Source organism: Salmo trutta, chromosome 27, assembly GCF_901001165.1.
Source record: "Salmo trutta chromosome 27, fSalTru1.1, whole genome shotgun sequence".
Taxonomy (NCBI): Eukaryota; Metazoa; Chordata; class Actinopteri; order Salmoniformes; family Salmonidae; genus Salmo; species Salmo trutta.
Window position 1 is genome coordinate 19526526 of NC_042983.1, and position 25383 is coordinate 19551908.

At 43.7% G+C, this 25383-nt stretch overlaps 1 protein-coding gene across 26 annotated transcripts in view; it reads left to right on the forward strand.

Moving 5' to 3' along the window:
• LOC115164529 (AP2-associated protein kinase 1) overlaps window positions 1-22546 on the forward strand; it is a 43016-nt gene extending 20470 nt beyond the window's left edge. Inside the window, exons 5-23 of one of the 26 annotated variants that reach the window (XM_029717117.1) lie at window positions 202-323; window positions 524-605; window positions 983-1115; window positions 1311-1414; window positions 2074-2153; window positions 2248-2402; window positions 3369-3556; window positions 4088-4306; window positions 5084-5277; window positions 5570-5757; window positions 5874-5969; window positions 6483-6578; window positions 10291-10395; window positions 10599-10670; window positions 12131-12292; window positions 14164-14198; window positions 14722-14832; window positions 15592-15783; window positions 19873-19966. In XM_029717117.1, coding sequence (XP_029572977.1) covers window positions 202-323; window positions 524-605; window positions 983-1115; window positions 1311-1414; window positions 2074-2153; window positions 2248-2402; window positions 3369-3556; window positions 4088-4306; window positions 5084-5277; window positions 5570-5757; window positions 5874-5969; window positions 6483-6578; window positions 10291-10395; window positions 10599-10670; window positions 12131-12292; window positions 14164-14198; window positions 14722-14832; window positions 15592-15783; window positions 19873-19878 — 2340 coding nt within the window. In that variant the 3' untranslated portion in view covers window positions 19879-19966. Of the gene's footprint in view, window positions 1-201; window positions 324-523; window positions 606-982; window positions 1116-1310; window positions 1415-2073; window positions 2154-2247; window positions 2403-3368; window positions 3557-4087; window positions 4307-5083; window positions 5278-5569; window positions 5758-5873; window positions 5970-6482; window positions 6579-10290; window positions 10396-10598; window positions 10671-12130; window positions 12293-14163; window positions 14199-14721; window positions 14833-15591; window positions 18678-19872 lie in introns of those variants that run through there. The other 25 variants (XM_029717119.1, XM_029717116.1, XM_029717094.1 and 22 more) reach the window with 25 other exon arrangements.
• The last annotated feature ends 2837 nt before the right edge of the window (window positions 22547-25383 follow it).

A 25383-nucleotide genomic window follows, 5' to 3' on the forward strand; every position in this document is an offset into this window, starting at 1 on the left:
CACACACCCTCAGTCTACACTTTACTTACACTTTAATGGCCTCATTGGCATTATCATGGCCTTTTAATCTGTTTTTCTTTAATACATGTCCTAGCTGCATATGTGTGTCAGCATGAGAAGTGAGCCATGAAGTGTATAAATATGTTTAACGCTATTCGAAGATCGTCTCAGGAGTCATCTGTGTGTCTATCTCTTCTGCAGGTGGAGAATATCCTGCTCCATGACCGGGGACACTATGTGTTGTGTGACTTTGGCAGTGCCACCAACCGCTTCCAGAACCCTCAGACAGAGGGCGTTCCACTGGTGGAGGAGGAAATCAAGAAGTGAGTGATTCTGAAGAGCTTCACCTCAACTGGAATACTGAACACATGAAAGTGGTTTGATAGTTTTAGTCTAGTGAACCAACAAGTACAACAGGTTGGGATGTTGTGGGTTTAACTGTGCCAAGTGAACCCTGTTGAGGACATTTATCTGTGATTGAAGTCCTTCCTAAATTGGTGTGCTCCCTTCCTTCCCATGTAAGGTACACTACTCTGTCATACCGAGCCCCAGAGATGATCAACCTCTATAATGGCACGGTCATCACTACAAAGGCTGACATCTGGGTGAGTTGGCATGCTGCTATATCACCATGAGAGATTGACTGGTTTCTCTCCACTATATAGGGCATTCACTCACTGCTCTAGAATGTGTGGAGAAACGGGGCAATTCAAGAAGGTACTGCGAAATGAATGTCAAAGTACAGTTTTCAGTTTACAATGTAGAAAATAGTTTTAAAAAACTTGATTGAGTAGGTGTGTCCAAATGACAAGAGACATGGGGTTTGGACAATTTGTTTTTGATGCAATTCTCTATTGAATGGACATATTTGTATAAACCAATGAATGAATCATTTTATGGGTGAACACCCTACACTACACAGTTGGCTTGATGCCAAGTTAATACAAGGTGTGCTGATGCTCACTGTGCTGTGGTTCTGCAGGCTATGGGCTGCCTGCTGTATAAGCTGTGCTACTTCACCCTGCCGTTTGGGGAGAGCCAGGTGGCCATCTGTGACGGCAGCTTCACTATTCCAGACAACTCCCGCTATTCCCCGGACATGCACTGCCTCATCAGTGAGTAGCCATCCTCCCCATCACCATATACTCACTGGTCCATGTGTTTGTGTGTGAGAGTCAAGGCTCTGCCTTTGTTTTCTGTCTCTGTTTTTCTCTGTGCCATTTCTCTCTTACACAGTCCCAAGTATTTTAGTTCAATGAGTGAAATGTATTCGTATCATCATTACCAACAAATGTTTTTCCATTCATTAGGATACATGCTGGAGCCTGACCCTGAGAAGAGACCAGATATCTACCAAGTGTCCTACTTTGCCTTCAGGCTGGCTGGGATAGAATGCCCCATCCAGAACGTACATGTAAGTCACCTCACCATCAGTAATAACAACCGTACTAGAAAATCTCCCTGGAGACAAAGGTTACAACCAAATATATTTCAAAGGGTCATAATGTAGAGGACCTTTTTAACTTTATCTGAATTGTTATCTTGCCTGTTCCTAATGCCAGGTGTACATACATCATTGAAAGTAAGAGATGGTATGTAAGGCACTGTACTAGATGTTATTTATTTTTCAACGTAAGAAGCTTTCAAATTTTAAGATGTTTTATTCATGTCTTATTGTTTTGGACAGCAACATAAGTGTAGTGTAAAATGCCAGAAGATGGGGGAGCAGGGAGCTTTGTGATTGTTGCCAGTTGGCTGCCCTCCATCCCCTAGGCCCCTTTGCTTTGCATTGATGGTGCAATGTCAGCACTCAAATCATCTGACACAGCACATTTCAGACCACATTCCCAGAGAGGCATCAAAGTAGACACTCAAAGCCGATTCATGAAATCTGTAACTGATCATTGAATTGCTGCAATCATGTGTCATGAAGACGTTTATAATGATAAAGGGTCCTTGTTCCCGCTCTGTGACCGAAGGAAAACTTTTAAACTAGAAATCTGAGTGAAGCTTATTGATTTTAGTTGGGTAGTATATCTAAGCATAGTACTCGAACTCTTTTCACCTTCTCAGAACTCCCCTATTCTTACAAAACTCCCTGAACCAATCAGAGCCAGCGAAGCTGTGGCCAAAAAAAGTCAATCCAAAGCCAGGTGAGTGAAGAGCATGAGTATCTGGCCTTTTTTTTTATAGTTAAATATGTCAAGCTCCAGCAATGATAACCTGCCTTGCCTTTCCCCTTCCAAGGCTCACAGACCCCGTCCCCACAATGGAGACCTCCATCGCACCCCGTTCACGCCCCAAAGCTGGAGGGACCCAGCCCATAGGCATCCTGCCCATCCAGCCGGCCCTCACCCCACGCAAGAGACCCAACGTGGCTGCAGGAGGGCCCCAGCCCATAGGTACGCATACAGTACACTACCCTCTATACCACCTCTGCTTCTGAAAGCTTGAACCGTAAGAATCTGATGATGTGTGAGCTGAGGCCTGCTAGCAGTGAAAGTATCTTATCCTGTAACAAAGCACTCACCAAGATGGGCATCCTGTATTGAAATGTTCCACATCTTTGGCTGACATAACATGGCCTTGTAATCCCAGTGGTTCAATTTGTCCAGCAGTACAAGGCTTGAATTAATGAGCCCTTGGTGACCGTATAGAGACGGATAGGAGCTTCAAGCATGTCTGTTTCAGTCAGTTATGAAGTCACCCTTACACTTGAGCTCCACTACGCGTTGCTTTGCCATCAGCGTTGGTTCAATGTGACGTATTACCTACAACACAGGGCCATGTTTTGAGAGCGGAGAGGAGCAGAGGGGAAGGGCATCTTATTCTATTTTCCCCTACTGTACCATATTCATTTATTATGCATAAGTACAATAACTTTGGTCCAGTTTTTTCGCAAGTACTCATTCAATTGTTGCTAGTGGGGTTGTACTGAATGATCCTTTAATTTTACAAGTTGCTTTTGTTTACACTGTGAACATAGTCATTCTAGCTAGCTAGAGTTTCTGCTAGCTAGTAGCTTCTTGACTTCATAAATCTGGATAAGAGCCTCTGCTAAATGACTAAAATGTAAATCTTAGTAAAATTAGCAATGGTGTATAGTCAAGGCCATATACAACCACAATCAACTTTATTTCAATTCACAAGATGGAATGAACACGTGCATCAGAGAATTGAACCGCAGCGATTCTTGAGCTTGGACGCTGCCATTGGATGTGACGCAACGCGAGCGTGACATGGGCTGTATAGCAGCTTTCATTGATTTCAAAAGAAGCATTCCCTCAATGGCTGATGGCAATGCCAGATGCCCAAGGGCTGTAGTTTTGCAGGGCTGTTACAAGACAACCATCTTCACTGTATTACAGGTGTTTTAGCCACTGCCCAGCCTGCTGCTGCTGTCCAATCAGTTCAGCAGGCACCTGCTGCACAGGCCACGTCCCCACTGGCTCAGACCACCTCTTCGCAACCCATGGCCACGCCCCAGCATCAGCAGGGTCTCTTCATGAAGCAGCAGGCAGCAGCCTTTTTCATTCCACATCAGCAAGTCAACCAGGTGGGCAGATCTCATATCAGTCTGCTAAAGGCACTATATATTACATTGTGTTGACAGTCTTGTTGCCATTTGGCAATAATATGAAGTAATTTCACTGCAATATTCCATTTACTTTCTCTAAATAGTTTTAGTTGGAGACTCCTTGGTCATGAACATGGTCCACTGTATGCTCATGCTGTGTATGTAAGGACGCCATTGTTTGTTTTGTATCCATTTATTGTCTTCCAACTTTTGTTTCTATGCAGAGTGCACTTTTATCAGGACCTCTGAATGACCTTGTGGTTTTGAATTAAATTGAATCAAACTGAATAACTTTTGACTTAGCAGAAACTCCCCTCTGATCTGTTAAACCAGTTCACCACATGTAAATGACAAGTTTCATGAAAAACACAGGGCTCAGAAGGGTATTTACATGTGGCGAACTGGTTTGCATTTCTCAGAGCAATAACTCATCCCAAACTTGGCCAAATGAGACAGTAGGGAGAGGTTTTCCTGAGCACTGGTTGTTTTTCCCACTATCCTATCCCTTAGCAGCATCAGCTGGTGCAGACCCTCTACAAACGGCAGCAGCCTCCCATGCCGGCCCCCCAGAGCTCTGTGGCTGTGCAGCCCAAAGCTAGTCCTGTTGCTCCTCTGCAGCCACCAGCCGGCCCTGTGCCCCCCTCCCCCCAAACAGCAGCTCCCCCTAAGCCTGCAGCCACAGGACCTGCTGCACCTGATTCCGACTCTGACTGTGACTCTGAGCCCACGGTAACCGCCCTCCCCTCAGGCAGCCTGCTGCTCTTTGGGACAGGGGGGCTAACAGGCCCTCTCCTTCTGTCTGGGGCCTACGAATCTAACTAATCACCTAACACTGACTTTGTATGCATTCTACATTTGAATTTGATTATTTCCCTTTAAAATAACGGCATGTTTTATTGATCTATGTATAAAAATAAAAAAATGAAATACTTGCTCTTGGATTTGTCCTGTAAACATCAGGTCTGCAATAAGGTGCAAACAAACAATGTAAAGACGGTCATCTTTTAATCTTTTTAGTAGTTTTTTCTAACTTCAAAGACATATTTCATGCTTTGCATAGTGTTCAAAGATATCAAACCAAAAAGATGAGATTTAGAAACGGTCTGGCTGCTTTTCCTTTCACTATGGTTAATGTCTAAGGTTGTCATGAAACATCTCTGTCCCTGCAACCTGTCACCACTCAGTTCTGTCTCTTGATTCCTGTGTTTTATTTGTTTTTCTGAATCTTCCAAATCCAATCTCTCAACAACACAAAATATAATCAATAACTGATCATCCTCAAGACCCTACACTGGCGCTTTGTCACTAATCAACCATGTCTTTTCACTAACCAGTAGAATGTGTTTCAATGTGGTTTTGCAATGATTCTGTATTTTGGGATACAATGAAAATAATATCCTCTTAGAGAATGGCTAATCAACCTGTAATTTCCTTCCTTCTCTCCCTGATTTTTCATATTCCGTGTGATATTTTTTCCTAATCTTCATGACTGTCTTTCCTCCCCAGCCTCTGGCATCTGGCCGTGGGCTCCACAAGGTTGGCTCCCTGACGCCCCCCTCCTCCCCAAAGATGGGCCCCCGGGGTGGCCACAGGCGCATACTGAGCGACGTCACCCACAGTGCTGTGTTTGGGGTCCCAGTCAGCAGGTCCACCCAGCTACTGCAGGCGGCTGCAGCCGAGGCCAGCCTCAACAAGTCCAAGTAAGCTGAATTAACTAATCTCAATGAACTAACATTCAACTGTCCAATTATTCTACTAACACAGAGAGAGAGATTCAGGCCAATGAATATACAACAGACAATATAAACACCCCCTTTTATAGCCCAGTTTAACACAGGAATAAACAGTCTATTCAATCTACAATTAACTCAGACTTTTAATTCACCCCTATTTGCTTACATGCTCTATATTTGCACAGACTCGTTTGTACATAAGATGAATGAGATGGATGATTTCCACTGTAACCTTTGTGTTTCCGTATGTGTGTTATAGGTCAGCCAGCACTACCCCCTCTGGCTCCCCCTGCTCCTCCCAGCAGAGTGTGAACCAGCCAGGTGAGGGCGTTGCCCAGACAGCTCTCTTTGCACCGTCTGGCAGCTGGAACCCGTTTGGTGACGACAACTTCTCCAAGCTCACTGCTGAGGAGCTACTCAACAAGGATTTTACCAAGCTGGTCGAGAGTAAGACCACAATGCCCAATCTGTGTATACACATCTGCAAGTGCAATGGATAGGTGGTAGATAGAAAAAAGCGTCACTTCTGTTCAATTACCTAATTGTGTATGTTTTTATGACAGCTACAACAGGGGAGAGGGCCAGCCTCTCCACAGAGAACCTCATTCCAGGTCTGCAGCCTGTCTCTGCTGCTGGTGCTACAGGCAAGGCTTTCCCAGGTAAGGCTGTCCATGTTTTCAACTGCTCTCCTCCCTCTCCCTGTGTCATACCTACGTTATTATCCCTCCCTCATCTCTACATATTTCCCATGTGGTGTCCTCATGTGTTTTTAGGTGTTGGCTTCTTCTCTAAATCTTTAAGACAAATGTTTCCTCCGTTTTTCCTCATTTACAATGTATTAATATTGGTTTGTGTAGTTGTTGGTTTAGCTTCTGTAACTTTGTAGCAAGTACGGTATGCATGTGCAGTGCTTTATGTTGCATCATGATTAGGTGTCCCGTATATATCTGTCCCAGAGACATCCAACTGTCCCGCGTTCTAGAAAGCCCTTCTAGCCAATCAGAAACTAGTATTCAGTAGTGTTTATTGTGTTATCCTCAGCTCTGTTGTCCTCAATGACATCTTATTGACTTCAATTAGATCAATAACTGTAATAAACCTCAACATCCTTCCTCCCCCTATTCTCCTGATAGCTCTCATTCTTTCTCTCTTTCTCCCTGTGTGATGTTAAGCTGAGAGATCTGCTGACATCCTGAGTTTGGATGCAGGCTCAGAGATGTTGAGTGGCCCGGACCCCTTTAACACACTCTCCCTCTCTGACACTCCAGGTAATGCTCTTTCCCAGCATGCAACATTGTTGTGGAATGAAGTGTCAGGTTCCAGTTGTCTGTCCTGCCAACATCAATCCTCCATCGTGTTTTTAAATTCTTGCACATAGATGTTCCTGAGACACTCATGTTGGTGGATTGTATACACTACATGGCCTAAAGTATGGACATCTGCTCATCGAACATCTCATTACAAAATAATGGGCATTAATATGGATGTGTTCCCCCTCTTTGCTTCTATAACATCCTCCACTCTTCTGGAAAGGCTTTCCATTAGATGTTGGAACATTTTTGCGGGGACTTGCTTCTATTCAGCCACGAGCATAAGTGAGGTCAGGCACTGATGTTGGGCAATTATGCCTGGCACGCAGTTAGTTTTCCAATTCATCCCAAAGGTGTTTGATGGAGTTGAGGTCAGGGCTCTATGCAGGCCAGTCGACAAACCATTTATGTATAGACCTCACTTTGTGCATGGGGGCATTGTCATGCTGAAACAGGAAAGGGCCTTCACCGAACTGTTACCACAAAGTTGGAAGCACAGAATCGTCTAGAATGTCATTGTATACTGTAGCATTAAGATTTCCCTTCACTGGAACTAGGGGGCCTAGACCAAACCATGAAAAACAGACCCAGACCATTATTCCTCCTCCACCAAACTTTACAGTTTGCACTATGCAGTCAGGCAGGTAGTGTTCTCCTGGCATCCTCCAAACCCAGATTTGTCTGTCAGATTGCCAGGTGGTGAAGCGTGATTCATCACTCCAGAACGCATTTCCACTGCTCCAGGGTCCAATGGCGGCAAGCATTACACCACTCCAGCTGACGCTTGGCATTGCGCATGGTGATCTTAGGCTTGTGTGCGGCTGCTCGGCCATGGAAAACCATTTCATGAAGCTCCCGACGAACAGTTCTTGTGCTGACGTTGCTTCCGGAGGCACTTTGGAACTGAGTGTTGCAACCGATTTTTGCGCTACGTGCTTCAGCACTCTGCAGTCCCTTTCTATGGGCTTGTGTGGCCTACCACTTTGTGGCTGAGCTGTTGTTACCCCTAGATGTTTCCACTTCACAATAACAACACGTACAGTTGATCGGGCAGCTCTGGCAGAAATTTGACGAACTGACTTGTTGGAAAGGTGACATCATTGAAAGTCACAGCTCTTCTTCAGTTGGGGCGGCAGGTAGCCTAGTGGTTAGAGCGTTGGACTAGTAACCGAAAGGTTGCAAGATCGAATCCCCGAGCTGACAAGGTCAAAAATATGTTCTGTCCCTGAACAAGGCAGTTAACCCACTGTTCCTAGGCCGTCATTGAAAATAAGAATTTGTTCTTAACTGACTTGCCTAGTTAAATAAAGGTAAAATTAAAAAAAGGCCATTTGCAGTATGTTTGTCTGTGGAGATTGCATGGTTGTGTGCTTGATTTTGTACACCTGTCAGCAACTGAAATAGCCGAATCACTATTTTCAAGGGATGTCCACATACTTTTGGCCATGTATTGTATGTCCTTTTAAAGCCATTGTTTATATAATGACTGAGATTACATGGCTTTGCTCTGTTGTGCTATTGTCCCTGTTCTGTTAGCGCAGTCAACGCACTCATTGATTCCCTTTCAGCTCCTATGAATAGAGACCTTAGCTGGATCGCCTCACACTTGTGGACCCGTGCCTCTAACTGCACTGTTGCCTGCTTACCAGAAGGACACATTCTACTTTGTTAATTGGATTGCTGTACTGTAGCCTACCTCTGGAGGTGCCTGCTTCAGAATGCCCTTGTCACTGAGAAAAGTGGGAAAGTTTACCATCACATCTGAGCTCTTCCTTCAGTTGGTAGTTGACTGCTTTTTCAAATGGCACAGGAGCAATACACTGTCTTAGCTCAGTCTGGTCTGTGCAAAGGCCCACAGAGTGGCTCCAGAGACAGTCGAACAGTCAGTGGGGACTGAGGGGATAAAAGGCAGCCTGTGGCTGTTACATAAGCAGGGTGTGGTTAATCTTCTCTGTCCTCTCCCCACTCACACATTCTTCTACACAGTGTTCTCTATCCATCAGTGCCCTAAGGATTTACTTGCAGCACAGCACAGGTAGAGTCGACAACAGGAACTGCATCACTGCTGTTGTAACCTTTTATTTATTTGACTAGACAATTCAATTAAGAACACATTCTTATTTACAATGACAGCCAACACCGGCCAAACCCGGACGACGCTGGGCCAATTGTGTGCCACCCTTTGGGACTCCCAATCACGTCCGGTTGTGATACAGCCTGGATTCAAACCAGGGTGTCTGCAGTGACGCCTCTAGCACTGAGATGCAGTGCCTTAGACCCCTGCGCAACTCGGGAGCCCAAATGTCTCTGTTGGGAGAGCACTGCACAGTGTCTGCAGAAGTTCACATAACCACAGGCCAGATGTAAGGCCCACCAAACCTGTTACGCCACAGCATATTTCAGAAGGGATGGTCCTACTATCTAGTCTAGTTATTCCATTTTCATATGTCATTCTTAAAGGGGATTGGAAAGAGAATCTGTTTCCTCACAGATTAGTGCATGCTGCTGTCATATGGTGCCAAACGAGGAGTACACCAGAGCCATACATCTAAATATGGCTCTGGAATGCACAGCCGTTGTATCATAGCAGTTTGTTAGCATTGACCTACGACCTTTATCCCTTAGTGAAGGGGGCAAATGGGCAGCTGTGCTGTGTCATATTCTGAGCCCCTGCCCAAGGTCCTCTGTCCCCCCATAGCAGCCAGTCACCTGTAAGTATGTATGGAGAGGAGGTTTTGACCCAGAAGATACTCACACGCATGCACCTGGTTTGCACTCAGGCTGTTTGGATGTACTAACCTGCTGGAGAGGCACATATCCTGAAGGCAGTTCTCCTGCTTTGTCTGTGGCACACCCAGCAAAGCTGATTTAACAAGGATGCCATCAGTCCGGTAGTGCTGGGTGATCCAACACTTTTTCAGTGATGAAAGTGGAGAAGAGTCATGTAAGGACAGTCAGTGATGTTGGCCTAGTGTGTGGAATGGCGCTATGGTAGCTAACCCCTGGTATGTTTTTTGTATAGGCTGACATTTTGCTCTTTTAGACTATTTGGCAATGCTTGTCTGCCATATTGAAATGAATCTGTCAACTAATGACCAAATACAGATGAGATACTGACACTAGTTGTTTGTCTTTGTCTCAGTTTGATTGGATGGATTTATGTGTTGATGGTTTAAGACGATCAGCATACACAGTCCCTTTTGAAGGCATGCTGTTTCGCTCCACTACCAGTTTGACATGAATGGTATTAATACAGTGGGCCCAGCTGAAATTAACCTGTCCTCTACTCAAGCATGGTCTGTGATCTCTAATATCACACTAGGATTGATTTTATTTTTTCCTTATCTTTTTTTTATGCCCCTCTGCTGAAAAGGAAAGCAAGAGGGACAGGGCTGCCTAATGGCAAAACATGACGCAGCCAGTAGAATAATGACAAATCCAAGAACTAACCGTTACTACCCCTTGTGAGCGTTACCCTTTACCAACTAATGCTCATCTTGATAGCATAATTAATTACCATGTTCTCAGTGTTACCTAAATGAGCCTTCATCTCTTTTCTCCCTCTACTCCTACTTTGCTTATGCAAATTCTCCCTTCCTTTCCTCTCTTTCTATGCCTTTCTCCCTCCCGGTCCTCCCTCTTCCTGTCCCTCTGTTTGGATGGCTCACAGAGAAGCTGATTGAGGGACTGAAGTCCCCTGAGACTTGTCTGCTGCTCCCTGACCTCTTGCCCCTGGCTGACCCCTTCAGCAGCTTTGGAGAGGGCAACAGCAATGGTATCAGGCTATTCTGACTGCCTGACTGCCTGTCTGCATGCCTGTCTCTCCCCTTCCTGTATCCTCTCCAGATATGAGAGATGCTTCTGGTTGTTTATGAACTCAAATCAGTCTCATATACTTTATTACCTGGAGCTTTTTTTATTCCTTCTGTCGTTCTCGTTCATTTCTTTATCAGACCATCTCTCGTGTTTCATTTTCAGCAGCAGCTAAGGCTGATATGTATGTGGACTCCCTGATCCTTGGTCTGGAGACAGCCTCAGCCAGCCTGCCAGGTTAGTGCCCTATACCTTACTGTTTTTACCGCTCCTCTGTATCAGCCTTGAATTATAAGTAATGTTATTGCATTATTGCCATACATCAGTTGGCGTGCATGAGTGAACACATAGCATAGCTCTGTGTGTGAGGCCACAATGCATTGGGATAACAGAGGGATTTGCCTTCACTAAGATTGAGTGTTATTTCTGCCATCAACGTCATACAGGCATATCAGTCTTGATTCAGGAGCTTAGTTGTGGTGTCCTTTGTTTTAACTATTGCTTGGTGTTGAAAGGATCAGGTCATTTATCAGTAGCCTGCTCAAACATGCCCTGCCAGGCTTTGCTGACAGGTTTGCCTGCAGCAAAATATTATTCCCTGTCACCATTTCTTTTATTGCTGTTAACGAGACTGTCTGGAATGGTTGTGACAGCGAGCGTCTCGGTTTATCGCAGTGATCCGTTACTATGACGTACTCTTAAGGGTGAACAGGAAAACATTTGCAGTGCACTGTTGATTAGCAGTGCTGATTCTGCTCCAGATGAACATGTGCAAAGTGTGAATGTTTGTAATGGCTGACATTCCCTGCAGCCAGTGAAAATAGGCTGGAGCTGGGAACAAGGCAGCTACTGCTGAGCAATAGAGTGTGTGTGCTGCCTCTGGGTTTGACCTCTCCACATCATTCAAGGGGCAGTTTCTAGAGGACACTAATGGACCATGGTCCTGTCATTGGTCCAACTACTACATACAGCTCAGTACCATTACTAGTCTGGGGTTTGAGCAGGGTACTACTTGGAGTATAAATTTACACTGAGTATACCTAATATTGAGTTGCAGACCCCCTTTGTCCTCAGAACTGCCTGAATTTGTCGGCATGGACTCTACAAAGTATCGAAAGCGTTCTACAGGATATGCTGGCCCATGTTGCTGTCAATGCTTTACACAGTTGCGTCAAGTTGGCTGGATGTCCTCTGGGTGGTGGATCATGTTTGATACACACAGGAAACTGCTGATTGTGAAAAACCCAGCAGCGTTGCAGTTCTTGACACAAACCGGTGTACCTGGCACCTACTATCATACAATGTTCCAAGGCACTTAAATATTCTGGCTTGCCCATTCACCCTTTGAATGGCACACATACACAATCCATGTCTCAAGGCTTAAAAGTCCTTCTTTAACATGTCTCCTCCCCTTCATATACACTGACCTGATTTTGAAATGGATTTAACAAGTGACATCAATAAGGGATCATAGCATTCACCTGGTCAGTCTGTCATGGAAAGAGCAGGTGTTCTTAATGTTTTGTATACTCAGTTTATAAGAGGAAGCTCACATTTACTTTTAGTCTTTACTTTCTTCTGTGGGAAGAGGGTGAGCAAGCTTTTTTCTCCCTGTTTGGGTTAATGGCCTGTGTTCACTTTATTTCCTTCTTCCTCCCTACATCCTGGCCCCTGTGCCCTGGCCCCTCCTCCCTCAGACCCTCTAGCTGGGGAGGATTCTCTGCTGGGCTGCTCTCTGCTGTCTCACACCTCCACACCTGGGGCTCAAACTGTCTGTGTACCTCCATCCTCCTGCTCCTCTGCCCCCTGTCTGGATGAGCTGGCTCCTGTCTCATTTGGCACTGCCCAAGCACCTGCTGGTAAGACCCTCTCACCAGCTGTCATGTACTGTACACTGAGTGTACAAAACATTAGGAACACCTTCATAATATTGAGTTGCACCCCCTTTTGCCCTCAGAACGAACAGCCTCAATATGTCGGGGCATGGACTCTACAAGGTGTCAAGCGTTCCACAGGGATGCTGGCCCTTGTTGACTCCAATGCTTCTCACAGTTGTCAAGTTGTTTGGATGTCCTTTGGGTGGTGGACCGTTCTTGATACACATGGAAACTGTTGAGCGTGAAAATCCCAGCAGTGTTGCAGTTCTTGACACTGAAACCTGTGCGCCTAGCTACCATAATACTACCATACCCCATTCAAAGGCACTTGAAAAAAATATTTAGCAGGGTTTGCACAAGGTGCTTACAACATCAATTTGGCACTCTGAAATTCAACTACTGGAATACCTTCAAAATCAGACATTTTCTCAAGTTGGTACTAACAAAGTACTTTAATTAAAATTAGATAAACAGAAAATGATCAATTATGTTCATATTAAAAATATTACAAAAATGTATTGGTCGTGCAAATTAATTTCCAGGCAGTCTACTGAGTTTTATTTCCTCAAGTTTTGCACTCTAGTTGCCAGGAGAGCTCGCTCATTCCACCTACACTGCCACTCAGCCAGGCAGGTACAGAACTAACTGATTAGGTGCCACCAAACGTCACATCAATAGCTACAATGCCGGAGGGTGAGGGTAAACACCGTGTACACACCTTTCTATTTGGGAAATGGCGTTTAATCTCCCGGATTTGCCTTGTTAGCAGCGCGTTCATTCACTACTCTGTCCAACGGGAAACTCCGCCTACGACGTAGGGTCGAGAGGTGAAACGAGCTACCTCAGCCCAGACCTACAGTGGCAAGTAGCAGAGGAACACCGCTGACAGTGGGAATTCTTTTAACATCCCTCGACTCCTGCCGTGTCAGACACCCCCCCCCCACCCCCCCCCCCCTCCCCAGTGTACAACTGGTAAATAGTCGCTTATATTTCAGTCGGGTGTCTAGCTAGGTAGTTCAAAGGCTCTGGCTATTAGCCAGGTAGCTAGCTATAACTAGCTGGCTAGAAGGAGTAAGTTAGACGCTAATGTTGAACGAAACCTGACCTCAGCAGGAGTAGTTGACTGAAATTAAACTAGCTGTAATCCAAAAATGGGCTACTATAAATTCTTATATCAAAATACCTTTTCTTCATAGAGTAGTGAGACAGACAGTGGTGAGTCAGGCTGCAATGGAGGCAAAGGAGATACACAGAGAGAGGAAGCATTGAAGCAAGCAGGGAGAGAGGTTAGTAGTACAGTGGTTCCCAAACTTGGGGTCTGGGACCCATGTGGGTTCCCCAGAAATTTAAATGGTGTCAAACACAACATCATTTTCTTCTAATGGGTATAGAAGACAATATTTTTGAGTCTACGAATGGCTTTTTACACCGTCAGAATTCACTTGGTGAAATATAAAGACAATTTAATAATATGTATACTGAACAAAAATATAAGTGCAACAATTTCAAAGATTTTACTGAGTTAGAGTTCATATAAGAAAATCAGTCAACATCATCAGTACTGACTTACCACTCATAGTAAATAAAGTGAAACCCGTATTATTGAGTTGAACTTGTAAGGTAGTGATGACTGCGACTAGAAACAATTGCATAATAGGAACTATTACAAATTGATGATCCTTGAAAATAAATATTAGTGCTTGAAAAAGTACTTGAATTTGACTTGTACTGTCTGTATGAATCTTGGTCTTGCCCATTCACCCACTGAATGGTACACATACACAATCCATGTCTCGAGGCTTAAAAATCCTTCTTTAACCTTTCTCCTCCCTTTCATCTACACTGATTTGAAGTGGATTTATCAAGTGACATCACCTGGATTCACCTGGTCAGTCTGTCATGTTTTGTACACTCAGTGTGTTACCTGTGTAAACGCCCCTCAGCTAGTCTGACCTCCAACTTCTGTTCAGCCCAAACTAAACCACACGCCTGCAATATCTCTCAGCTTTAATGCCCAGTCAAACACTAAAATACATGTTCAAAGGCAAGTGACCTTTGAATGTATGATGTTAAACTGTCATATTAGTAATATCAAGATGAACTATATAATTTCAGAAGGTAATTAGATATTGATACAGACCTGTCGGCAGCCTGTATCAACAGCCCTTCATAGTTCAAACAGTGAGGTATTAATTTTTGCCGCTATACAGCAGCCACAGCATTGTGGGATCTTCTGCAGACCCTTGACTCATTTACAAAAGCCACATCAGATGCATGGCTTAGTACTAACGTTGTGACTGCTCTGGCTGCATCTGTCTCTACTCCCTGCACCCTTCACCCACTCGCACTCTCCTGGGCTGCGCTAACCTTCTCCCTCCATCACCCCTTCACCTCCTCTCCTCCACCTGCAGACTCTGCTTACCTCATGTCGGGCTTCCAGCCACCTGAGGCTGGGGAGAAGGGCACTGAGGACGAGTTTGACCCCATCCCTGTGCTCATCTCCAAAAACTCCAACAACCAAGGTATGTAAGGTAGACCAGCAGAATGTAGATAGGGTTTGGATCCATGTGTCTCGTTGATCCACACAGATCTACTGAAGACCAGAGTACTGTTCTGTATGAGCGGTCTTCCTTAACCCATATAACCCAAGGTGACCATGAATGAGCACAGCCATTGCCGAGAAGACCCTAGCTAACACCTTAGTTAATCACTTACACCTGATGAGAGCAACTTATAGCTGGATTGTGCTGTAACCTTAGCTAGCCCTCGTCCTAGCATGCTCTCACATCGGTGGGTTTCTCTTAGCTTTCTCTCATTCACTTTTCATTGGTTGAACGTTGACAATAAGAATTGGCAGTTCCGATCAAAAGGAGGCACTGTTCTGCAGTTGTTTTGTACAGTCTGTCAGAACAGAAGCACCAAAGGCAGAGCTTGAAGGAGTAGTTCTTCTAGAGGGTAGGACGACTTACAGTATTTCCTCCCAGCACGCTTTCCCTGAAATGCTGCGGCTGCATATAGATAACCTCAGCTTACTTTCTGTATCTTTCTTTTCTTCTCTTCCCCCTGTCCCTCATTCACCCCTGTCTGCTCCTGTCATTCTGCTCTCTTCTCTTCTCTCTTTCACCGATTCTCAATTATTTGCCATTTTATGTTCTGACCTCTGTTCTGTCAAATTCTCTCTCTAAATATTACTCTCACTCCCGCTTGTTCGCCTTTCTCCCTCTTCTCTCTTCCTTGCTCCCCTTATGTCCTTGTCTCTCTCTCTCTCTGGCACGTTTCAGGTGGTCATTCGCGCAGCAACAGTGGCAGTTCAGAGTCCAGCATCCCCAACATGGCCCGCTCCCTTCTGCTGGTGGATCAGCTCATCGACCTCTAGGGGGGTTGGGAGAGAGAGGTCGAAGGGGCAGCGTGCAATCGTAACACGTAGGGGATGGAGAGGGGGCAGCAGAGGCACTTCTGTAGCACCTTGCGAGGTGAAATAGACGAGTGAAAACTTTCTCCGGTGTGCCTCCTTGCCCCCGCCTCCATCTCTTGCTTGCCTGATACAATGGTGGCCGTTGGCATTCCCATGTTGGTGTAACAACTTTGCATTAACCCCCCCGCCCTGACACATTGTCTGCTTCTGTCTTGGCTGCACTATGGGCATTATCGCGCTTTCATCAATCTGTCAACATTCTTAATTGTCCTTCCATGCAGATTCAACCCCACCTCATGCACATACTGCCTGGCTTGCCCATAACCCGATTTGTCTTTGCTTGGTTCTACAATGTTTGATCACTTATACAATCCACCCCTGGCATACCTATTTGTCACAGGTCTGACCATGTAACACAACAGTACAGTGCTTCTATCTCTCCTGGTTATCTGTATGCACTCTTCCTGTAGCAGCTATGATCATGTATAGTCTATAGAGCAAAGCAGTTGCCCTTTAGAAAAGCATATGCTGACTGAGCTATCCAGAGCTGCTTGCATTGGGCATACGGGGGGGGACAAATAATTACGATAAGCTGTCAGTCCTTGGTCTACTGCTGTGTGTTTAACTGTTATCAAGCTGCTGTGATCCACTGCTGCCCCCTGGGAATGTTTGGCTGTCTGTTGCAAATGTTGTAAGATGTCTGCCATTGTAAGCTCATAAGTGCTTGTGCAACGTGCACGGTTACGGTAAACATCTGATCTCTACAGGCGTCGCCAGCTGCCCTCAAACTGGCGCTGATATTCAGGTCTACGACAACAACAATCTCCTTTACCGTGCAACCATGTTTATCCTGGCTGTGCTTTGCGTAAGAGCGACAATCTGTTTATCTGAAGGTTTCCTGGGATTATTGTTCCTGTGCTATGAATTTCCTGTAGTCCTCCTTTAAGATTATATTGAGCTGGTGCATTTCTTTCCTCCCACTTTGCCCTTAAGTCTAAGAATTGTCTGGAAAGGTTGACACAATCGTGGTATTATTCTAAATGTGTGTGATTCATTTGAATTCCCTTGTCCTTTGGTCATGTGTATTCCAATAAGAATTGGAATACACCAATTAGTATTGGGTTTATTTGGGTTTGTTTGTTTCCGTCATCGGCCCATTGGCAGCTGTAAATTCAGTGTGTGCGATAGAAAAGAGTGCCATATTGAGCATGGGAATAAGCATGAGAATAAGACTCGCAGGTACAACAGAACTGTGCAGTGGTTGTTTAATGAGTCGGTTGATATTCACCAGTGAGCCAGCAGAGCGAGAACTAGGTGCAGCTTGGGTTTTGTCTGTCTGCTTGTGTTGCGCTGGTGTAGCCATACAGTACAGGCAATCCGTTTCTCTATTTGTTCCATGTGCCTCTGTTGCACATGTTCATAATCATTCATATCCACCTCCCTTTTGTCTGATCTACCCGTCCATACAACACACACACACACCTTGATGTTGCTTGCCTATGATGTAATGTCCAACTTAAATCTGGACAAATCCATTCCCCACCAACTCTTATGTATATAAAACCACTGTTTCAATGTCCTCATTCTCCCTTTAAAAATGTACTTTAACTACTACTTTGAAAGTGGTTTAATTTTTAAATATATATATCATGGTATGAATAAATGTGACTATTGATAGTACTATAGAATGAATGTATGAAGTGAGTCAATATGAAATATATAAAGTTCATAACAAGTACATATACTTGTATGGAAAAAAAAATGTATTTTTGTGTATTATTTATGAAGCTGTATTTAAGAGTACTACCATCCTGTCCCTCCTTTTTGTCCAAAGTATTTTTGTCTATCCTTGGTCTTGTGGAAGACTATTTTAGCGTAGTTAAAACCATAGGGCTAGTTGCTTCCCTATCTTAATTTGGTTGTGTTCTGAGGATAGCTCTGTGCTTGTTACTTACTGTACCTTGAGGTATTGTCATCACACCTCATCCCTGGTTTTGACCTATTTCTAGTTTGATTTTCTTTCTCTGAGCTGTAGTTTATTTAGTAGCTTGAAGGGAATAGATTTATTCCACCTCTTAGAGCCCTCCCTCTGAAAACAGGGCTTATGACGGAAGGGTCTTCCTGATATCTCTGTCCCTTATTTTCCTCCTCCTTTACTGTTAACCCCTAAATGTATCACATAAGCTATCTAGCCTACCTACTTACAAGTTACAGTGCAATTAGTATAATTTGCTGGAAACAGAACCAAAGTTTGTCTTGACTCATCTTTGTCCTCCTCCCAGTAAACATAATCAGTGGATGTGATGCACTACATTGTACCCACCCTTGATTTACCTCCTGAGGCATATCAAAATGATACAATATTTCAGAAACTGAAATGCATCTCATAATGCATCTCAAAAAGTTTGGTTTCCATACTTGGAAAGTATACAAAGCAAAATGATACATTTCCGTTGATGTTACTGCTAGTATCTTTGAGAGAACATTGTTTTACCCCTCACCAAACCATATATTGTACAGTAAGTTTTAGAAATTGGCCTGTGGAATCTGAAGTGTATGGACAGATAATCAGTAAAGCTACTCTTGTTTAGTTTTTATTTATTTTTCTCTCTGATCAACACGTTGTACAGTTCAGGTTTTAGTGTAGCTAACCTATGCAATTCTACAGTAGTGCTCATATTGCTCTTAGACACCACAGTGCTGTATTCAGTAGAGGTCTAGCCTTGCCAGTAGAGTTTTAATTGTGTTGCTGTGAAATGGATGTGCCTAGTGTGTTTGCTAGGGGAAACGGTGACAAGTATAATTTGATTAGATGAAAACTGTTAAAATGAACAAACAGCAAATGTTAATATGTGAAAGCAAAGCGTTATCTAGTGTGTACCTTCTATTTTTATGAAATAAGAAAAAAAGAAAACAAAGGGACATTAAATAAACATGTAAATGTGGATGTAACTAGTCTCCTTGGTGTCTTTCAGTTCACCTGTAGGAAATGTAGTTCAATATATGCTAGTGTTATGAGATGATTGGAAGAGCAAGTAGCTATAGGCACAGTATGCATCCTTTGGCTGGTTAACGCAGTCTGTTGCTTAGTCACACACCCACATAATTCACTTCCCTAACAATGCCAAGGCTCACACTTCAGACAGCGAATGCTGTCAGTATGGCAGCTCATAAATGCGCTAATGGCTTTCAGGGGCCTCTGCGTTTTGAAAACAAAAAAATATATATTTTTGCCCTATTGATCGAAACACAGTTCTCATTGACGCTACAGTATGGAAGTGCCCAATCATCCTATTACACCTCGGTGCTCTCACTCAGTTAAGCAACTAACACACTTAACACACTGCACTCTTACATGGGGTTGAGTGCCCTCACTGACTGTAGAACTCACACACCTAGCTTCTTGCCTCTTCAATCCAGTGGGAGGTTGAGAAGCTTAGAGATACAGTTCTAGCTCTTCTCTTACTCACACCCTGCCCAGCTCTTTGCCCTCTGGCTGACTTTGAACTGTGCCCTACAATGGCTGCCACTAACCCTATACCTCTGGAGCTACCGGCTAACTCCTGCTACCTGCACTACCAAGGTAAGACTGCCCCTGTTTCTGCCCCCTTCTCTCTTTGTTTCTGCTCCTGTGAGTCCTCTCACTCCTTGTTTCCATAGGTCCACTTCCTTCTTATCAAGTCCCTATATCTTTATATAACTTACTAATTACAACCCTAAATCTGACAGTATTACTTGCTCTGTAATGGTACATGGAATTGTTTTGATGAGGTATTGAGTATATATGCTTAGAGAATGTTGCAGGTCTGCTGAAATCAATTAGTGGAAACAATGTATTTTGTTGTGGTGATAGTGCTGAATAGTCTTGTCTGTCACATTGTGTTGTATAGAGTAGAACATGTTGTGTTTTTGATGTAGTCGTGCTGGCTTTCTGCTTTTGGACCATTGTGCTGTTATTGCTGTTTGCTGTAGTACTTGTCATCTTTGGGATTGACCTAATTGATGGTCCGTTAGACCAAAGGACCACAGACCGTAGTGTTCAGAGCTGCGAGAGGTTTCTCAATTTCAACTCAATTGATGTATCATCTTGTCTCCATTTACACATCTCAAGTCTTATCCATTACTCTGTGCCTTCTCTCCTCTGCAGAGCTGAAAGGGGTGAGTAATGGTTACGCTGTGCTGGACGAGGGGGGTTCTGAAATGGAGCTGCCTGGAGAAGGCCACAGAGCAAACGAGGGCTGTATCCACTCCAGCGATGATGAGGAGGAAGACGAGAGAGTGAAGGAGGAGCAGGGCAGGAGGGCCAGTGAGAGGGGTGTGGTCCATGACTGCAGTGGCTCCAGACCATTGCTGCTGGATTCAGATGAAGAGGAGCAGCAGGGGTCTGAATTTCCCCTCCCATCCTCCCAGCCATCCCTATCACACCCACAACTCTCCAATTCCTCCCACCAACCTACCCCATCCCTCTGTGCCCCATCCCTGAATCATTCCCACCAGATGCCCCAGCAAGCCAGGGTGGTTGAGGTTGTCTCTGATGTCTTCTTCAAATCCCCCTTCAGGATTGAACAAGAGGCAGGTGACGTGTTTGCAAATGCCCCCTTCCAACGTCCCTCTGTTGTGGCTCAACAGCATCCAGACGTCTTCCTGCAGGCCCCCTTCGTGAAGCCCAAGACCCAGCACCCTCACCCAGCTGTGGTTCACCCTGTGGCCCCTGAACCAGCCCTCTTGAGCCAGGTGGCCACGCAGCCTTTCCGCCCACAGGCCCTGGCCAAGTACTCCCGACACTTTGAGGGCCCTTTGCCTCACCAACCTGTGACAGCTCAGAGGGTGGTGTCCAATGTGAGCAGGCAGGCTGCTGTGGGCTCAGTACCTGTGGGACCCTTACACTCCTGGACTTCAGAGGTGAGCTCAGTAGACCCCTTTGTCTCTGCACCCTTTCACATCAAGGCCCCACAAGAAAAGCCCTGAAAGATGCCATCCTTCCCTACAGAGAAGGGGAACCAGCATTGGAGCCCACACCTGTGCACACTACACTTAAGGCATACACACTGCATGCTGTCACCAGCACTGGGGCTGGACTGCAGGACAGCATAGAACTCTTAAGATCTTGTCCTTTACAAACTTCGATCAGTCTTGATATTGCGCAAGGTCATCAATGTGTTTTTTTGCTGCAGTAGAATTGAGGTGGGTCCTCATTTATAAATGCTGTGTACACACAAAATATGTCCCAAAACATGCATGCAGCAGTTTAAGCAAATGTTGTCATTTATAAAAACTGAACTTGATGTGAGAATGATTATCCTGCCACCATGCATATGCAGTTTGAAGTGGTTGAATGTTTGCATTGCAATTAAGGGAAAAGTAGCCTTGTGCAGGAATACAGTGGCCTTCAGAAAGTATTCATACCCCTTGACTTATTCCACATTTAGTGAATTATGTGAAGCCTGAATTCTAAATGGATGTTTACCCATCTACACACAAAAACCTATGACAGTGCAAACATGTTTATATAAATGTTGCTTATTTATTGAAAATGAAATACAGAAATCTCATTTACATAAGTATTCACACCCCTAAGTCAATACATCACCTTTGGCAGTGATTACAGCTGAGTCTTTATTGGTAACTCTAAGAGCTTTGCACACCTGAAATGTACAGTATTTGGACATTCTTTTAAAATTATTCAAGCTCTGTTAAATTGTTTGGTGATCATTGCTAGACAAGACATTTAAGTCTTGCCATAGATTTTCAAGCTGATTTAAGTCACAACTGTAACTAGGCCACTCGGGAACATTCAATGTTGTCCTGGTAAGCAACTCCAGTGTATGCTTGGCCTTGTGAAAGGTGAATATGTCTGTTGGAAAGCAGACTGAATCAGGTTTTCCTCTAGGATTTTGCCTGCGCTTACCTCCATTTTATTTTTATCCCCCAAAAACTCCCTAGTCCTTGCCAATGACGAGCATACCCATAACGATGCAGCCACCACCATGCTTGAAAATATAGTGCTACTCAGATGTGTTGTTGGATTTTCCTCATCAGGATATAAAGTTAATTTCTTTGCCACATTTTTGGCAGTTTATTGCAAAACTGTTCCAAATGTTTTGGAATATTTGTATTCTGTACAGGCTTTTCACTCTGTCATTTAAGTTAGTTTTGTGGAGTAACTACAACGTTGATGATTCATCCGGTTTTTTTTCCTATCACAGCCATTAAACTCACCGTTGGCCTCACCACAAATCCCTCTCCTGCAACTGAGTTAGGAAAGACGCCTGCGTCTTTGTAGTGACTGGGTGTATTGATGCACCATCCAAAGCCTAATAACTTCATGCTCAAAGGGATATTCAATGCTTTTTTATTTTTACCCATCTACCAATAGGTGCCTTGATCTTTCGAAGAAATTTTAAAAGCTCCCTGGTCTTTGTGGTTGAATATGTGTTTGAAATTCACTGCTCAACTGAGGGACCTTACAATTATCTGTATGTGTAGGGTACAGAGATGAGATGGTCACAAAAAAAATCCTGTTAAACTATTATTGCACCATGAGTCCATGGAACTTGTGACTTAAGACCATTTTCATTTTGCTTGCCATAAAAGGGATGACTCAAGACATTTCAGCTTTTCATTTTTTTATTAATTTGTTAACATTTCTGAAAACATAATTCAACTTTCACATGATGGGGTATTGTGTAGCCCAGTGACACAATCTCAATTTTATCCATTTTAAATTCAGGCTGTAAAATAACCAAATGTGGAAAAAGTCAAGGGGTGTGAATGCTGAATTCTGAAGCCACTGTATATAATACTCGAATTCATAACAAAAACAGGTAGCTAAATATAACAAGATACAGTAATTTGTCATTAGTGAGAAGAGCGAAAATCCATTTATTTTATTTGCATTCTAAAATAATTAGAAAAGTAATTTATTTCATTTCCATGATCATTTCATAATTAATTCCTCACCATTTCTGACTAATGGCTTCATACTCACAAAATTGCCTATAGGCCTACAGCAAGTTAGTATAGGCTACAATTTATCCCATTTCTCAATTAATTAAACCCACTTTACAATAGTAAATAGATGAGCTATTTCAAGTATTTTGCTCTATGCGATCCAACGTGAAGCGCAGTTTAACGGTAGAAGAGACGGTTCCTTTTCCATTAACGTTTGTAGGCTACATCTGAATACTGTAATGTCAAATTTCTCGGGTAGACAATATTTCATTTAAACATGCGTACACCAAACATTAGGAACACCTTCCTAATATTGAGTTGCACCCCCCTTTTTGCCCTCAGAACAGCCTCATTTCGTCGGGGCATGGTCTCTACAAGGTGTCGAAAGCATTCCACAAGAATGCTTCCCACAGTTGTCAAGTTGGCTGGATGTCATTTGGGTGGTGGACCATTCTTGATACACACGGGAAACTTGAGTATGAAACCCAGAAGCATTGCAGTTCTTGACACATTGGTGCGCCTGGGCTGGCACCTACTACCATACCCCATTCAGAGGCACTTAACGCTTTTGTCTTGCCCATTCACCCTCTGAATGGCACACATACAAACCATGTCTCAAATCCATCTTTAACATGTCTCCTCCCCTTCATCTACACTGATTTGAAGTAAATGTAATAAGTGACATCAATAAGGGATCATAGCTTTCACCTGAAATTCACCTGGTCAGTCTGTCATGGAAAGAGCAGGTCTTAATGTTTTGTACACTCGGTGTATAGGCTTATCATAACCATTGCAGAATACATTCCTTACCTTTTCTGTGCGAGTTGAGTTCATATTTCTGACGTAACCCTACAATAAATTACCATACTCATCTCTTTTAATTGGGCCTATTAGATGGGCTATTACACGTTTTTGATCTATTCATTCGAGAGGAGCGTAGTTAATAACAAACAGTTGATCTTTTACATTGAAGTGTGTAGGCTACCACTGTAAGTAGGCCTACTGAAGTTCAACATTTTTGTCAGAGTAGACAATGTTGAAGTAGAATTTGCGGGCAGTGCAGCATGTTTTGGTTCAGGAAAAAGTTTATACAAAACATTATTGAATTAAAACGATCTGTTTACAGGTCCACAAAAATGTGCAATTGTTTTTTTCTATCAGAAACGGTCAGATAAAGCAAATGTCACTGCAAAAGAAAATATTCTGCCAACACCTTCAAAGACATTTCGTGAAGTTTTCCATTGCTATTTTCTTTAGATGCTGTCTTGGCCTAATTCCAATACTTCCAAAGTATACAGCAAATAAGGGCGTTGTCACCATAAAAGGTGAATGCTGGGGTTTTACAGGCGGCGTTATAATGCCTGTTGACACACAGTTTCACCACAGGTCTGATTTTATAACTGGAAATATGCATATGTATGGCAGGTGCAAAGTTGAACTATTTATGTATAAAATGTATGCAAAGGTTATAAATGAGGCCCCTGGTACATCCGTTGTGCTGGTAGCTGTCATATTCTTTGTCAGAAGTAATCCGTTGGTATGCACAGAGGATATGGCAGTCTAGTGGGTTTTCTGCCTACTTTAGTTTGCCCTCAGCTTTTCTATCAGATTGAAAACCTTGCTTAATTTAGAGAGCTTCTTGTCTGGGTCCAGTGTTGAAGATTAGATACAGAAAGGACACACACATACAGTTCAAGTCAGAAGTTTACATACACCTTTGCCAAATACATTTAAACTCAGTTTTACACACAATTCCTGACATTTAATCCTAGTAAAAATCCCCTGTTTTAGGTCAGTTAGGATCACCACTTTATTTTAAAAATGTAAAATGTCAGAATAGCAGAGAATTATTTATTTCTGCCTTTATTTCTTTCATGACATGCCCAGTGGGTCAGAAGTTTACATGCATGCACTCAATTAGTATTTGGTAGCATTGCCTTAAACAATTTAAACTTGGGTCAAATGTTTCGGGTAGCCTTCCACAAGCTTCCCACAATAAGTTGGATGAATTTTGGCCCATTCCTCCTGACAGCTGGTGTAACTGAGTCAGGTTTGTAGGCCTCCTTGCTCGCACCTGCTTTTTCAGTTCGTCCCACAAATTTTCTATAGGATTTGAGGTCAGGGCTTTTTGATGGCCACTCCAATACCTTGACTTTGTTGTCCTTAAGCCATTTTGCCACACCTTTGGAAGTATGCTTGGGGTCATCGTCCATTTGGAAGACCCACTTGCGACCAAGCTTTAACTTCCTGACTGATGTCTTGAGATGTTGCTAAAATATATCCACATAATTTTCCATCCTCATGATGCCATCTATTTTGTGAAATGCACCAGTCCCTCCTGCTTCAAAGCACCCCCACAACATGATGCTGCCACCCTAGTGCTTCACGGTTGGGATGGTGTTCTTCGGCTTGCAAGCCTCCCCCTTTTTCCTCCAAACATAACAATGGCCATTATGGCCAAACGGTTCTATTTTTGTTTCATCAGACCAGAGGACATTTCTCCAAAAAGTATGATCTTTGTCCCCATGTGCACTTGCAAACCGTAGTCTGGCTTTTTTATGGCGGTTTTGGAGCAGTGGCTTCTTCCTTGCTGAGCAGCCTTTCAGGTTGTGTCGATATAGGACTCGTTTTACTGTGGATATAGATACTTTTGTACCTGTTTCTTCCAGCATCTTCACAAGGTCCTTTGCTGCTGTTCTGGGATTGA